At 43.1% G+C, this 17,577-nt stretch overlaps 1 protein-coding gene across 2 annotated transcripts in view; it reads right to left on the bottom strand.

Moving 5' to 3' along the window:
• The window catches only part of GPC6 (glypican 6), a 766,899-nt gene that overhangs the window by 333,049 nt on the left and 416,273 nt on the right, over positions 1-17,577 (bottom strand). For both annotated transcript variants that reach the window (XM_083437893.1, XM_083437892.1), the window contains exon 3: positions 10,884-11,275. In XM_083437893.1, the coding sequence (XP_083294019.1) occupies positions 10,884-11,275 (392 nt within the window). The remainder of the gene's footprint in view (positions 1-10,883; positions 11,276-17,577) is intronic.

The raw sequence follows: 17,577 nt of genomic DNA, 5'->3' as shown, positions 1-17,577 counted from the left end.
CACGGAATGTCCCTCTTTTCAACAACAACAACAATGAAAAAAGGGACATTCCGGGATCACATCAGAAAGTGGGGTGACTTCTGTAAATCCAGGAATGTCCTTGGAAAATAGGGACACTTGGATGGTTTGCTGTTATGCAATATTGAGGAGTACAGTCCTACATTTCCTCGATGCTTCTACCTGTCTCTTCCTTCCCCAAACTCTTAAGTGCCCATTTGAAATGCACATCAAACAATGTGCAAGTCGACTTGACACCAAAGCAGAGAAGTGGCTAATCACACAGCCTTGTATGGTTAGAACAATGGAGTTCAATTGTCTTAATTTCCATATTGATCCCAAACCACAGGATGTTGCAGAGTGCTCTGGAATTCATCTTAAGAAACACTCTTTGTTTGTGCAGGGCTTGGGCAAATCTTGTGCCATGACTGACCAAACTTAGTTTGCACTCAAAGTCTTCTAATATTGCATGCTGCAAAGGAAGTTCTTTTAGGCAGGTTGACTACCATGACAGATATTCTTGGAGAACTCCTGTTAAGTTTTTCAGGAAACAAATTTCATGGAAAACCATTTAAAAGCCACTGACATATGTAATTCTTAACCATATACCAGCGCCTTACAACAAATGACATTTTGAAGAGAGATGTGGAGACTATATTATCCCATCTATTTATAAATGGCCACTTTTCTGGCCTTCCTCATCCAGATTCAGGGTGACTAGACTATTGAGTAGTTCTATAAATGTCCAGCTAAAATCAAATAGAAGAGAAAAGGAATCATTTATCAAACAAGTAGGTATTCTAGTCAATATAGGTTTTACATCTGAATTATAGATGCAGGAAATGCAAAAGGCTATTCCTTGTGAAAATGGCTGAAGAAGTAATTCAATCCAGACTGAGGGTTATGCAAACACCCAAAGGTGTTTGGGTTATGAAAACGCTAGTGTGGTGTAGTGGTTAAGAGCGGTAGACTCGTAATCTGGTGAACCAGGTTCGCTTCCCCACTCCTCCAATGCAGCTGCTGGGTGACCTTGGGCTACTCACACTTCTTTGAAGTCTCTCAGCCCCGCTCACCTCACAGAGTGTTTGTTGTGGGGGAGGAAGGGAAAGGAGAATGTAAGCCACTTTGAGACTCCTTCGGGTAATGATAAAGCAGGATATCAAATCCAAACTCTTCTTCTCTTCTTCTTCTGTTTTACACTGGAATGCACATTCCAGTAAATGGAAGCATTCCAGTCAAATCATGTATGTGTCAGATGTGTAAACAGCTTACTATTAAAATCATCTTCAAATCTGTTTGGTAGCATTGGGGGGGGGGGCACAGGGGCAGTTGCCCCGGGTGCAAAATCATTACGGACAAAAAAAAATTCAACACCCAGTGCTGCTTCAATACAGCTACAGACTTCCGTCACTGGGCTCTGCTGAAAGCACCTTCTCCATGCGAACCAGGAAGTGACCTCTCCAAACAATGGAATGACTTTTTTTTTTCTCTGTGGTTGCCATCTTTTGAGTGTTAGGCAGTTTAATACTCATGCATACTCTGTCTGTTTCCCTCCATGTGGGGTGCTGGCAACCCACACTACACCAACGCTTCAAATTATGGGTTTTAACCCATTAAGTAAAAGAAAGACCATACTCTGACAAATCAAACTGTTCCCTAAAAAAGTTTTAATTTGAAGTTTGGAAAAATTCTCAGGAAGTAGAGGAGCAGGGCAGGAGGGACATCGCTAACTGATCAATCTGAGGAGGTTTCTGAGAAATTTGAGTTGGAGGTCTCTTAGGCTTGTGTGTCTCAACCCACTTACTAGGGAGTACAGGTAAAGGGACCCCTGACCATTAGGTCCAGTCGCGGACAACTCTGGGGTTGCAGCACTCATATTGCTTTATTGGCCGAGGGAGCTGGCATACAGCTTCTGGGTCATGTGGCCAGCATGACTAAGCCGCTTCTGGCGAACCAGAGCAGCACACGGAAACGCCGTTTACCTTCCCGCCAGAGCGGTACCTATTTATCTACTTGCACTTTGAGGTGCTTTCGAACTGCTAGGTTGGCAGGAGCTGGGACCGAGCAATGGGAGCTCACCCCATCGTGGGGATTTGAACCACCAACCTGATCAGCAAGCCCTCGGCTCTGTGGTTCAACCCACAGCGCCACCCACGTCCTTTACTAGGGAGTATGTCCCATTACATTTATACTTCTGAATAAACATGGTTAGGACTATGCTGTTAGACAGGTTGGACCCAAGTAATTTATAACTCTGATGTCAGAAATAGCATCATAAAGAGTTCATGAGAACTTCTTTTGCATTTGTTACTGATAAGGTTTCACAGGGAGTGCACAGAAATGGATCATACAATCATATGGTCTTTGAGAGAGCATCACAGAGCCAAAAGAGCAGACTTATTTCTCTAGGGAGAGACAGGTCTTTCCTTGCAGAGGGAAACTGGTCTTGTTGCTATTTTCCCCTTAGCATCCACCAAGGCCCTTTGCCCATTACAAGGATTGGATATTTTTTTAATGGAGGTTTACTCTGGGGGTCAGGTTCTTGTTGTTTGGTTGTGGGGTTTAGTTTGTTGGTTTGTTTTTGTTTTGAGGGATAGGGTTTCTGAGCAACACTGGCTTTTATTATGTGAAATAGGTATTTTTGTGTGTGGCCATGACAGCCTGTTAGATTTCCAAGTGTACTCCCAGCCATTTTTTAAAAAATCCTTGGTACCTCTGGATTAGGCAATGATGAATCTCCCTAAAGGAACTGCTTCAAAAGACAACCAGTTCAAATATCATTCATTTCGCCCAAATCAGATATCTTTTTGAATAATACACTGCATGCAGACTTGATGGGCGGAATCCATTGCTCTTTTTACTTCAGATCTGCATAAGAAATGAAATAAGTAGGCCTTATCAAACCACGGTTTGAAAACACCGTTCCTGTTGGCAGTCTGTTAAAACATCTTACAGATAATCAGTGACTCCAGTAGTTCTAAAAAGTCAGCGTGTCGCAGAATGATTTACATCTCAGAGTGCTGTTTAACCTTCCGGCTTCTTTATCTCCCTTTCCATCCTCCGCTTGATTCCTCTGCATTTCTCCACGTTACCCCTCCTGACTTCGGCATGCTAAAACAGCAAAAATTCTAAAGCTGCTGTAAGATTAATCACAGAAGAACTACGCTATGTTCAATTCTGGCAGTGTCAGCAGAGGAGTCAATGGTGGGGATCAGATGAGCTCCAGCTCATTGGTGGCACGTTTATCAAATTTCCTCACCAGAGAATTCATTGCAAACCTCCCCCCACCCTCTTGGCTTTTGTTACTGTCATTCTGTAAGCCCTTGTGGCGATACAAGTTAGCTTTTCGGGAATCCTTTGGAAGTCTGGCCTCTGACACCTACCTCTCAGCAATACTGGCAGAGAGCTCTGAAGTTTCGTCCGAGAAGCAATCTGCTTAACCTTTCTTTCCCTTACCGTGACGGTGAAGATGCATATTACAAAAATGAGGTGGTCCAAATTCTAAACCCAACCCTAGAAAGGATGGGAAATGGTTTGTGCAAGGAAAAGCCCACCAAACCATTCTTTGTTAAGGAACAGTGTGTTGAGGGGGACGAAAGGCATGGTGAGATAGTATTTTGCACAGCAGCAGCTGGAGAAGGTTGCCACTCTTCTGTGCTGTGTGTGAATTGTCCTAACATGTCAGGAGAAAAGAAGTTAAGGAATATGGAAGCAGCAGCGGAGCAAGCTGATCAGGTGTCTGGGGCGGTGCATGTGCCCTGTGCCCAGGGGCAGGGCCAGCTACCTGCGGGGTGGGGTGAGCAGGGGCAGGACGCTCCGCGGGGCCTCCAAAGCGTCTACCTGCCTCATCCCACTCAGCCGCCCTACAGCTGAGCGGGAGGCGGAGGGTTTAGGGAAGCATGGAGCCTGTGGGCGCCCAAGCCACCACGTCACTCCCAGGAGAGATGCATGGCTCGGGCATGCTGCAGGCCCTGTGGTGAGTGTTAGGTTTCTCTTATGCCACTGTGCAGTTCATGGAGTCACAAGACTCTGTTGACATTCCAGACAGTTGGAAGTCTCATGGAAGATGGGAGACGGATGTTGAAGTTACTGGTTTCCTGTTTCTGTGTCCTGTTGTTTTCTGTCTCTCACAGAGAGCAGACATATATTCTTTTCTGTCTTGTGTAGTCAGAAATAAAGTAGCAATGTAGCACATATTTCTGGCTCCTTCTGCTGCTGAGTACTCTGCGCAGTGGAGAGCGTGCCTGAAGTCTCATTCAAAGGCTTAGGTCGTTAATCACCGCCGGAGGAGTAGCCATTACAGCTCGGTCGTACAGAGGCTCCGACAGTGAGTGCCGCCTGGCATTTTGTCACCCCCTAAGTGGTGACACCCAGGGCAGACCCGCCCCCACCACACACCCCTTCCTCCACCCCTGTACGGAAGATACCTATTAAAGAAAGCGACTGAATGGATACTGCCTTGTATGAGACGATATAAGTCCTAGCCCAGGACAGAGACTGAATTCCTACAACAGTGTACAGGAAACATTTCAAATACTTTTATCGAGCTGCAAAATGTCACAAAACAGTGCACAAGCTTCTAAGCTGTCCAGAACTCTTCATCGGGTTAGACATAAATGGAACAGCTGGGGCAGAGACAGAGAATAATACTGGCTGGTGTTGGAAGCATGGCGTCTGCATCTGATCAAAGTCTTGATGTGGAATGGGTAGGAGGTAGCAAACATTGAAATGAGGCTCTTAAGGTGCATTGCTGGTACTGGAATTAGCCTGCATAACAGTGGCTGATTCCCCCATCTCTTAAAACACAAGAACAAACTGACCGTTACTAGGTCTGTCTGCCTCATTAGGTGGGACTCAAAAAGTTCTTAACTGGAGGAAAATAGGAATCAAAAGAAACAAGGCAGGCCTTACAGGGGCAAAGGTGGAAATTACCTTTAGGTGGTGTGTTAGGCAAAAGGTCAATAAAAGTGAAATTTGGTAGCTTCACATAGCCATTAAAAGGAGTGTTCCTTCTGAGAAATAAAGTCCCCTTTTTAAGGTGGTTAGAAGCCCTTTCCTCCTGTTTAGCATCTGGTGTTATGTATTCAGTGGTTTATGTTTGCCTGAGCTTGAGTCTGGACTAAGGATTCTGAGCTCCTGTGTTCTGATTTGATACATGATGTCCAATCACAGAACATTTCAGGATGTGGGCCTATGCCATTGGCCCTTGAACTCTGAGTCATGATTCGCAGCTTGAAAGTTTAGACAGCCAATCACGGTGGGAGTGGTCCAGGTTTCTGGAATGTATATAAGCAGTTGCTTTGCCCCTGTTTTCCAGTTATGTAGTTCAATAAAGCTTCTTGCTGTTATTGCTGTCTTGCCTTGTGGGAGCCCACCTATACGTCACATCCCATTGCTGAATTACTAAACTGAAGAAACGGAGTCTGGTCCCAGGCTTCAGATTTCACTTTGCCTGACCTCCTGCTCCTTAGAACAGGGGTGAGCTAACCTCTGCCCTCCCTAAGCTGTTGGTCTCCAAGTTCCATGTACCCTAGCCAGCATGTCCAACAGTCTGGGATAATGGGAGCCAGTGGCGTAGCGTGGGGGGTGCAGCAGGGACCGGCCGCACCGGGCGCAACATCTGGGGGTTAGGGGGCGCAAATTACTTGCCTTGCCCCGGGTGCTGACAACCCACGCTACGCCACTGATGGGAGCTACAATCCCACAAAATCTGAAGGGCTGCAGGTTCCCCACCGCTTCTTTAAATGATACATATGGTACAGCATTACACATGTGTGCGTCTGCACCCATCCATGCTTAAGCGAATCAACAAATTCTGCGCATGATAAATGGCTCCAACCTACACCCTCAACTCCTGGGAAAAGAGGCAATCTTCACTTGGTATTCTTTTATATGCTTTGGCCTAGCAGAAGCAGCATTTTGCCTCTTCTGTGCAATAACTCCTTTTCCACCCGGTTCACATAACACTCTATCAATGTCTTCAAATTGCATTTTCCAGCATTAATATACTATTTGTTTTGGCTCCTAATTACCTGCTTTATCAGCATGTCATATTTGTTCCCCCCTTCCGAGTAATTATATTCCGAATCAGTGTGACACTTGATATTGACCTTTATTTTTAGCTTTCTCTCCCCCTCACCGAAAAGAGGGTGAATGCTTATTTATAAACCATGAAAACTGAGTTTGTGAGAATATTGATTTGGTGTCTTTAAAAAGCAGCAGGCTGGCAGGCTGCAACTCGAAGTGATCACTGGCAATTAGCAGGGCACATTTTTCACTGCTAAACCTTGCCTTTACCTTCTAATTCTATTACTGCATTCGCTCCGCTCTTCCCAGAAAGCACTGTGTTTGTGGCAAGAAACCAGCTATCTGTATAATTTAATGAAAGCCAGTGATCAAAACTGATTTAGTCAGTCTCAAAAATAAGGCAGTGGCATAATTGACACCAGGTGTTCAGAAAAGTCTTCAAATAACCATTAAAAAGATTAGATGCTAATTTAATTGTTAAGTTCCTTTGCAGGAATAACAAGATATTAGCTACAGGGTCAAATGCTCCAGATATTTGCATGACCATAATAATTATCTTTTATGGGAGAATTTGAGGGGCTCCAATGTATGTTGGATGCAGCTTAGAGTTGTCTCATATGCTATACGTTCCCAACATGGAGATATTGGGAAAGGCATGCTATTTTTGCAGCACTAGAATGGTGTTTTTATTTTCTCTGGCTCCTTTTGCCTGGATTCATATATTGACCATGAAGATTCTGCAAATGTTGACTTGCCAATCCATATACCAGTCAGTTGTGATGGTAGCAGAACCACTTCTGATTGTAGCATGGTCAACTGTTAATATATTAAAGGTAAAGGTACCCCTGCCCCTACGGGCCAGTCGTGTCCGACTCTAGGGTTGTGCGCCCATCTCACTTAAGAGGCCGAGGGCCAGCGGTGTCCGGAGACACTTCCGGGTCATGTGGCCAGCATGACGAAGCTGCTCTGGTGAGCCTGCACCAGCGCAGCACACGGAAACGCCGTTTACCTTCCCGCTATAAAGCGGTACCTATTTATCTACTTGCACTTAGGGGTGCTTTCGAACTGCTAGGTGAGCAGGAGCTGGGACTGAACGACGGGAGCTCACCCCGCTGCGGGGAATCGAACCACCAACCATGCGATCGGCAAGCCCTAGGCACTGAGGTTTTACCCACAGTGCCACCCGTGTCCCAGTTAATATATTATAATATCTTAAAACATAATAATTTATATATATATATAAATTATATATAATATATTAACCCGTGTTAATATATTATAATATCTTAAAACATAATAATTTAAAGATAATAATTATCTTTAAAATATTGCTTTGAGGGAGGGTATAATTCCTCGTAGAAGGGGCACGGTGTCTGACATCTACAGACGGCTTGTAAAAATGGATTGGAGTAAACTTAGAATCATGAATCTGACCAAACTGCGGGTGGCAGTAGAAGACAGGAGTGCCTGGCGTGCTCTGGTCCATGGGGTCACGAAGAGTCGGACACGACTGAACGACTAAACAACAACAACAAACTTAGAATCATAGAGCGAATGAAGGGCTCTCCCCTATAAATCCCATAATAAGCTGGGGAGGCGTGATGCGGCTGGGATTGGCGCAAGGGGACATCAATCCCTTGCCCCCGAGCCAGATCGCCGCAAGGGCCCAGATGCCTGGCTGCAATGCTGCCCACCACAAAAGGGGAGGGGTTTTCCCCCAACCTAGTGCTACCCAAAATTTCAAACTACAAGTCCCTTCAGTGTCAGTCAAAATAGCACATCTGAAAGATACCAGATTTCAGAAGACTGACCTAGATGTTCATTTTCTGTTAACAGTTCTCAAGAATCTATTCAACAAGGCTGAGAAGTGCCCAAACAGTAGCAATTTTGGAGTGTCCTGTTGAAAGTGATCAAACGTTTTCAGCATTGAAAGTAAGAGCAATGCTATTTTGTTCGCCATCAGTGCTGACACATAGCTGGTTGGCTATGTATCTACATAATGACACCTCGCTTGTTATGTGATCTGGCTGGCACTTCCCATGTAACTATCCCAAAGAGGAAGTTATAACAAAGAAGTCAATAGTAGGTCAGGGAAAACAATGGCATATTACAATAAAAATATGCAATATATCCCTCCCACATCAAATTCTGGGTGTGGTTTATTGTTTTTCTTAGACAGATCTAAGGACGTAATCCTATGGAAAGATCCAGTTGGATGAACAACTCACAATGCATGAGATCTCCAGCTCAGCTGGAGGATTCCTGGCTCAGTTGATCTCCCCTGGTGTAACTCACTCATCCCAGCTAAATCAGGGCTCAGATATATCCTGGCAACCTGTATCAGAAAAATGTAGCAGAGATTTTGCTAACCTGGGAGAAAGTCATTTCAAGTAACAGCATTGGGGTGAGTTTTTTTTTTGGGGGGGGGGTCATGTTTGTTTTATACCTTTGCTTTAAGGTATTCAGAGCAAGATACACTTGATCAGCCCAGATATCAGAACAGCAACCATGTGGAGTGTTAGTATCTAGACCAAGGTCTTTCACACGTGAGCTGGAATTCAAACCCATGTTTCCCTGATCCAAAGCCCTCAAAGTAGGAGCTATGTCCTACTGGCACCCACGGGTCGTGATATTGCTGCAAAATTGGTGATCCAGTGAAAAGTGACACTTCTTTGTCCTCCTTATAATTTCATCTAAATGAAGACCAGTCTCTTGAAGTTTGACAACACAGTGGAAATTAACTTCGTCGCCAATATAGAGCAATTCCTGAAACAACTGCAAGCACTCAGTTATCTATATTAAAGATATGTCAAAGCTGTGGGCTGTTGCAAGTTCTTGAAGTACAAGAGGAGAGACACTGACAAAAAGCATGCACACAGTTACAGAGAAGGCGAGCAAATTCTTTGCTGAATATTCATTAATCATGAAGACTCTAAGTCATCCACATCATTCCTTTTTGCACCAGAACACCTCCCAGTAGATTACAAAGATCTGCAATACGGAGTGGGCGGGGGAATGTGACAGATGACTTATTTTTATATTCTGGATTTGAGCCGTCTACTCTTTACCTACTCAACTACATTCTGTGATATGAATGTAAATTATTTAATCAGATTGCCGCTTTCGCACTCTCATTTTAGACTAGAATGTGGGGGAAGCCTTGGAAAAGAAAGCATGGGGGAATACCAATGAAACGATTCACAAGAGTAAGGACAAACAGTTTGGCTTGGATCTTCAGTGCTCTGAATGGATAATATACATTTAAATTATTTCACAGAATCATAGAATTGTAGAGTTGGAAGGGACCCTGAGGATCATCTAGTCCAATGTAGGAATATGCAGCTGTCCCATACTGTGATCAAACCATCAACCTTGGCATTATCATCACCATGCTCTAACCATCTGAGCTAATTGTTGGAAGCGACCCCAAGGGCCATCTATTCCAACCCCCTGAGATGCAGGAATCTCAACTAAAGCCTCCATGACAGATGGCCATCCAACCTCTGCTTTAAAACCTCCAGTGAAGGAAAGTTCACAACCTCCTGAGGGAGTCCATTCCCTGTCAAACAGATCTTACCATCACAAAATTCTCCCTGCTGTTTAGTCGGAACCTCTTATCAGCACCATCCAAAGTCATAAGTCAGAACTAATGGCTTTGCAAAGATCAACATATATAAAAATGACAATCATGGTTTTGTCCATCAGCAGTCCTCAGATTCCACTGCTCTGCTTGGGACATAACCTTTGATCAAATAATCCTTCTTTTGGGATACTGATGTCATGCATTTACATGTTTTGTTTCTTCTTTAGCTGACAAGCATATGGTTTGGATTTATATACTGGAAAGAGGTTTAAAACAAATGAGAAGTGAAGAGGAGAGGAGAGGAGAGGAGAGGAGAGGAGAAGAGAAGAGAAGAGAAGAGAAGAGAAGAGAAGAGAAGAGAAGAGAGGCTTGCCCTCATCTGAGAAAAAAGAACAAACTTGTGAGATCCTAATGACAAAAATCTCTCATTTGATACCTAGTCTGCCCTTAGATCCTACAACTTCTGGTGATGTGGAAGAAATTTGTTCCATTCACACCTACCTAATTTGCGCTCTGTAAATCAATCCCGGAACCAAATGAAGCTGTCCTTATAAATTTACACTTCTCTACATTTTGTGATGCAGTTCTCCAGCCAAAACACATGTGCAGAATGTGTGCATTGGGAAAAGAGCACAGAAAAATGTGGATATTGGTGAAAATAACATACAGAAATGTATTGTGCTGGAGGGAAACGCTTGAAGAAATGTGCTTGGAAATGCGTGTATGAATGGAGGAGGTTACTTTCTTTAAAAAAATGCAAATTGATGCAGAAAAGAGTTTGACTGAACTTAAATAAAATGAGGAAAAGAGAAAAACCAACACTGACAGATCTGTCCACCCCGTACACCCTCAGACATTCGTTACAGGCTAGCTTTCCACCTGCAGCATCCAACATGAAATCCATTAGTTGTACTCCAGTGCTCCTCATCATGTTACTTCTTCTGTATGCTGGAATCAGGTCTCAGAGACTGAGACTCAGAAGGAGGGGTAAATGTGGGTCAAGCAGGTTGGCATCCCTATAAAGGGATTTGTGCTACGTAAATACTGACATATGTTCCTTTCTAAATGGAAATCTCAACAGTATAGCTAGCATCTTGACTTAGTCCAAGGAAGAAAACATCCCACAGTTACACGTCAACAAACTTGCCTTTCAGCTATAATTGTGGCATAGATTGAAAGTTGCGCACCATAAAGGACAGCATGGAATAGGAGATGAAGGCTCCGGTGAAGCATTGAAAGGAAAGAACCAGCAATGAAAAGAAATAATTTGGATTACCTTAGATACTCTGTTAGCAACTTCTCTGCCTACGGTCAGCCCCTGAACAAAGGTCCTTGCAGCGATGAAAGCTCTTGTCACTTGAACCTTCAGTTTCCTGGGTACGTCTCCAAAAGGCTTAAGCTGGTCTGTGTATTTGCTTACACACTCTAGGTAGTCCTCAGAGAAATGATAGTGGGGGTTTATGAGCTGGAACATTCGCTCTAATAGCCGAGCCCAGAAGTCATTCAACATTTCCTCCAAGTTGACGTTGCCTCCTGTATAATACCGTTTCAGTTCTATGAAGAGGTCCTGGAACACTTCCGAATTCTGCATGTACAGCATGCCGTATGTCCGTACAAACATATCATTTAAAGATCTTTCGGCATTCTCCAGGAGTTCTCGGAAAAATTCTATACAAAATAGAAGCATAAGCGTAAGGAAAACAATATATAATATTAAGGAAAGCAAACAATATTAGTGATAATCAGGATTACGACAGCGTGTCACATTTGTTTTCAACTTTTAAAGCAAGGGGGTGCCAGAATCAGACCCCAAACTCACCAGGCACCTTCTGAATGTGTTGTAGAGCACTGGGATAACATCATAGCACTGACCTAAAGGGAGACATTTCAGCCTCCCTGCCCAGACAACTACTGTGTAGGTAGGATATTAAAATTGTACTTTCTTCCCTCCTTAACCAATACACTGTAGAGCAGAAAGAGCACAATCTTCTGTCCCACTGTAGCACTCGGCTGCACTCTTCCACTGATCTGCACCAGTCAGCTATTGTCAGAGACTGGCTGGCTGAGGAAGAATGATGGGTGCCGCCTGGCCTAGAGCCCACCAAAGATGACGCAGAAGACAATTTAGACCTTGGATCATGGTGGTGGGACACTAGAGAGCAGTCCGGGGAACGGACAAGCTGGGAGGTGCTTGAAGCTGGAGGCTTGAACAATCAAGGGTTGGGTGGTCAGAAGAAGGAGGCCCTTCCAGGACAGGGCTGGAGGCTGAGTCTCAACGTCACTGCAGACTCAGCAGAGAGCAGTCAGAGATGGTCCCTTCTACCTTTCAGCTGGACAGTTCCAGTCCTGCTGGATCTCCTCCTCCTCTGCCACCCCACTCAAGGAGGGTCCTGCACATCCTGAACAATGGGCCAGGCAGGCTCAGAGGAGGAACCCACCCACCTGTTGCAGTCTCCGTCTGCTTGGGAGGGATACAGAGTGAGAGGCTAGAGGGGTAGGTGGGGCCAGTGGTCAGATTCAGCAACATCTCATGCTTAATGAGTAACACTGCTGTGTTGTTATTTTCTGTGAAGAAAAGTTAATTGAATTTCTTGCCTCACTTTCTTTCCTGCCCTGCAGAGCACCTGCGCTTGCCTGACAGCTCCTTGACAGCTGTGGACTCTGTGCCTCTCTTTGTGGTTGTGTGGTTGTGTAATGCGTATGAAAATGTGGGGTAGTTGCACAAACTCTGGGCACCCCACTTCCTTGGACACATCTAGTCTGGGCATGCAGCCTTCAACTAAAAAAAAGTTGCCTATCTCCATGCTTAATTAACTGGTCAAGAAAGAATCTTGTGCCAAGAATCTTGTTGCCTGTGCATGTGGGTTGGTCAGTATTATGCAGCTTTGCTCTGAAGATTTGAATTTGAGAAGAGTTCCTTTGAAATAATATTAAGAGAACATCGGATTCCTCATGAGGATGCAGAATATATCATTTTTTAAAAAAATCCATAGCCCTAAATGTTAAATATGCTTTTAAGGAAAACTGCTACAAAAGCTGTTCCATTTATATTTAAAGGATTGTTTAAGCAATGCAGCTCTTGTCACTTAGAAACTGAATTGGCAGTGTTTCTGCTTTTGAGTATGAAATAAGGGGAAGAATGCTATTTAGCAAATTCTGTGCCTAAGTCAACAAGTCTAAAATAAAGTGTTGTTTTAAAGACTTGCATGTGGGAGTAGAGGGAGATGAGGGAGTGGCTTAGAGGAATGCAATCATGGCAGAGCCTAATTTAGCACACGGTCATGCTCAGAATGAGAAGAAAATCAGATGAGGCTGTCATAGTTGGGTTCGGCATAAGGGGGAAACTAGATGCCAGATGTGCATAACTGGTTTTTTTTTATAAGTGCACACCAAAGAAAACCCCGTGTTGTAAAACAGAACACTGTAAGCTTACTACACTTTTAAGTGATTGCTGATCCATGGCCATTTGATGTACCTTTGGGGACAATTAATTTGCTGGTGAAGAATTATCATGGAAACAGTTCATTATCCTGGAAGAAGTGTTCTGTCTGCTGCTGTTCTTGGAGCACCCATTGCTACATTTGGAGTACCCATCATCTCACGTATTGACTATGGAAAGACATTCTGCCTCCATTTCAGTAACTTAGCACTCCTATCATTCCTGTTCATGGAACATTTACAGTGGTACCTTGGATTAAGTACTTAATTCGTTCCGGAGGTCCGTTCTTAACCTGAAACTGTTCTTAACCTGAAGTACCACTTTACCTAATGGGGCCTCCTGCACTGAGGGTCTTCTGGTGGTTCCCTCCCTGCGAGAAGCGAAGTTACAGGGATCCAGGCAGATGGCCTTTTCGGTAGTGGCGCCTGCCCGATGGAATGGCCTCCCATCAGATGTCAAGGAACTAAACAACTACCTGACTTTTAGAAGACATCTGAAGGCTTTAGGGAAGTCTTTTATGTTTGATGTTTTATTGTATTTTTAATATTTTGTTGGAAGCCACCCAGAGTGGCTGGGGAAACCCAGCAGATGGGTGCGGTATTAATAATAATTATATATATATATATATATATATATATATATATATGAATGAGAAACCACAAATAAGTGGAGATGGCCAAAAGAAGAACAGTTTGCATGGGGGAAGCAAGTTCAAGTGCAAGGTTCTTCTCTTCCACCTGCCAGCGATATACACACTCTTTATCTGAAGTCATACAGTTTTGGAAACATGTATTTCCTAAGATAGCTATAGCTCCACCCTAAACCATTTAAAGCGATATTTGATCTCGGAATACTCTGCCAGTTGTGACCGCATCTTTGTGTTTTTACTCCTCCTTTGCAGCCAAGTGAAGAAAGCAGATGTCAGAAAGGCTCACCAGCAAACACATCAGTTTAATGCCATTTCCCAGCAGGGCGTGTTAAAATGCCTTTTGGACTGAATCACGAACAGTTCGGCAAGTCATGTTTTCCTTTTTGCAAAACGTTTGTGCTCCCAATCACCTATAATCCACACTGGCGTATCCTGTTACTTTCAGAAGTGCAAACTACATCCAATACATTGTATATCATTTATACTGTGAGCTGAATAAGTCTCACATTGCTAATAGAGGAAAATCCCTGTTAACACGTGGCTTTATTGAGGCCATACTAGAAACTTCTTCACTTCATTTATTATAAACTTTCTGCAGCATTACAAAACCACCACTGTGTTAATTAAACAATGTTAAAGTTAACAGTTAAAGGCTTAGCAGTAAGAAAATGTTATAATAGAAGCTGTCTCTCTCTCTTGTGGTCACTATGAGTACTTAGATTTTATGGCTTTTCATATGAGATCCAAGCCTAATCCTAGACTGGCAGATACAATGTCATATATTACGAACATATGTATTGGTGTTAATGAGAAGGGGTGAGTTCATAGTAGCAGCTTTGCAGTCTTGTTTTCTTATCCCACAGATGAAACGCATGTTCCTCAACAAGAAAAATTAGCTAACAGATTAGAAGTTCAAATTTATGAAATCTATTAAATATTTAAGGATGTACTAAACATATAAGCCACAAGAATTTGAAGATGAAGAATGGAAAGTGAGAAAGGAAGCAGAGCAGTGCAAGAGAGTAAAACTGTAAGTTATGAGCAGGAAAAAGCAAGAAACAAAGGAAATTTATCCTTTTGTTCCAAATACATTTATTTTCTGGCAAGACAAATAATCACAAATATCTAGCTAAAGCTATTAGAATATTGTGTATCTGGTATATTAATTGCTCTTTTATAGGAAAGAGTGGTGTTACAAGAAGGCCCCAGTTGATGTGGAATAAGTACAACTTTCTTTACGGAATATACGAGTTATTTTAATTCCTGTCTAATGGGAAACAAGCAACAGCCTGCATTCTAACTGGTGATATATTAGGAACAGATTTGGTCAATGCTTTCAGAACTGTTAGGAATTTTTTGCTGACAAGACAGATTGCCCATATAGCACATAGTGGATCTTGAAAAGAGCTTTTCTTTCCTCAATATATTTTCTTTCATTTGATGGGAAATGAACCCTGTTTTATGGTCTGTCCCTTGAGCAACCACCTCTGCAAATATTGCATTTGTTCTCACAAGGTCAGTGTGAAAACATCAGCCATACAGTGAATGCAAGGTCAGTGGTATAATGCATACTCTAATTTATACCAAATATACCATGGATACACTGACCATGGGAGTAAGTCTCATGGGAGTCAACAGGACATACTACTGAGTAGACAGATATAGAATGCTGCTGTAAATAGGGTCAAAAAGAAAGTATAATACTTAGAAAAGCCTGCCTCAAACATGCATCCCTGGGCTGCCATTCTTTAAAAATTATACCCATTTTTCTTTTTATCAACTACCTCTTATTCTTTTCTTTATTTTTTAGCAGAGGTCAGATACTAGTGTTTAGATATTGTGGCTGAGCCAACTCAGTCATCATTGGAGACACTTTTCTTCTCCTCTATCTCTCGTCAGTACTATGAGGTAACAGACAAGCATAAAGCACACATTGCAGCCATATTTAGGGACATAAAGAAAATGCACGTGGAAAGACAAATCTATAAAGATGATCTGATGAAGAGTAAAATCACAGCATATATGGGCAGATGCCACAATTGAAGAAGAAGAAGAAGAAGAGGAGGAGGAGGAGGAGGAGGAGGAAGAGGAGGAGGAGGAGGAGTTTGGATTTGATACCCCGCTTTATCACTACCCTAAGGAGCCTCAAAGCGGCTAACAATCCCCTTTTCCTTTCCTCTCCCACAACAAACACTCTGTTAGGTGAGTGGGGCTGAGAGATTTCAGAGAAGTGTGAGTAACCCAAGGTCACCCAGCAGCTGCATGTGGAGGAGCGGAGACACGAACCCGGTTCCCCAGATTACAAGTCCACCGCTCTTAACCACTACACCACACTGGCTACTAACACACACAAACACACACACACACACACACACAGAGAGAGAGAGAAAAGAATGACAACCCCAGTGGATGAAACATGTTTTAGCATTGGATTTAAGTGCGTTTATCAAAAGATTATAATATCACACCTCCCTATATTACCCTCTGGAACTCCTGGAAAATTAAACGGTCGATGTTAAGTTATCCTATTTCTACGTATTCTGTGGGGTGCTTTGCCTTTCAGTATAATTCTACCTGTGGCAGGAAGCAGGCCCGATACTTATGAGTGCTTAAAACTATCGCCATGTGAATGGGGTCATGAGTATTTAACTCTTCTCTATGATCATTCCCTTTCACCAAAGAGTTATTTAGAACTGCACAAATTGTGCACACACTGGCATTCTTAAATATCTGGCTCACGCGAGATGCAATTTGTACAATGGGATTTGTGGCCAACAATGGGATTTGTGACCAACCTTGTCTTCTGGATAAAGAGTGGCTTCTTATTTCAAGAGGCTGGTCTAAATCTTCCAGTTTTCTCCTGGTCTCCCATGCCACAAATTGAATTTGTTGTTGTTGTTGTTGTTGTTGTTGTTGTTGTTGTTAAACCAAACTAAGTACCTAATGCACATTATATGATGCATGACAAAGCCATTGCAACAAATCCAGAGGTTTGATACCTTCATATTATATAGCATACAAAAGGAATCCGCATGCAATCAGTGGACATAACTGAGAGATAATGTGGTATAGTGGTTAGTGCTGTTGGACTAGGGCAGGATCCCAGGTTCAGATCCCTTGAGCCTGTCACTACCTATCAGCCTAACTGGCTTCTTGTGAAAATAAAATGAGGAAATAAGAACTATGCAGGCTGCCTTGAGTTTCTTGGAAGATGGATGTATTATGAATGTAATAATTCAATTAAATAAATACTTCCCCTCATGTCTGAAGGCTGAGATGCTAGCTTGGAAGTTGGAAATGCTGTTTGTCTGTGAGAGTAGAATGGACTTTAGCTACTGAAATTTTTGCTAAGACTTTGTCATCCTTTTCTCTCCTCTCTTCTCTGTATCTCTCTGCACACCCTAAAAGCTGCTTCAGAGGGTTGGGGAATCCTTTGGAGCAGATCTGGGGGGCTGTGGGGGGGGGAGGAGATTACAGTGGTACCTCAGTTTTCGAACGTAATCCGTTCCAGAAGACCATTCAAGTTCCGAAACGTTCAAAAACCGAAAACTCAGTATGGAAGCCTCAATATGGAAAACTCAAAACGGAAGCCACATGGTATGCTTGACCTCCAAGGCGAGTTCAAAAACCAAAGCATTTACTTCCGGGTTTACGGCATTCGAAAACCAAAATGTTTGTCAATGGAGACATTTGAAAACCAAGGTACCACTGTAATTCCCATCGTGTGGGTAGTTTGCGCAACATTGGATTGTGCCGGGTGTGTTGGAAGCTGCTTACCACTTACACAAACAAACAAATCAACATTAAAACACAATGCAATCAGCAAATTAAATAATGCAAGCCCCTGAAGGGAAAGGAACCTGAAATGATTTTGAAAAGTCA

Source organism: Podarcis tiliguerta (assembly GCF_965153285.1).
Source record: "Podarcis tiliguerta genome assembly, chromosome: 4".
In the NCBI taxonomy this organism is placed as follows: Eukaryota; Metazoa; Chordata; class Lepidosauria; order Squamata; family Lacertidae; genus Podarcis; species Podarcis tiliguerta.
This window is presented reverse-complemented; position numbering and strand designations above follow the sequence as displayed.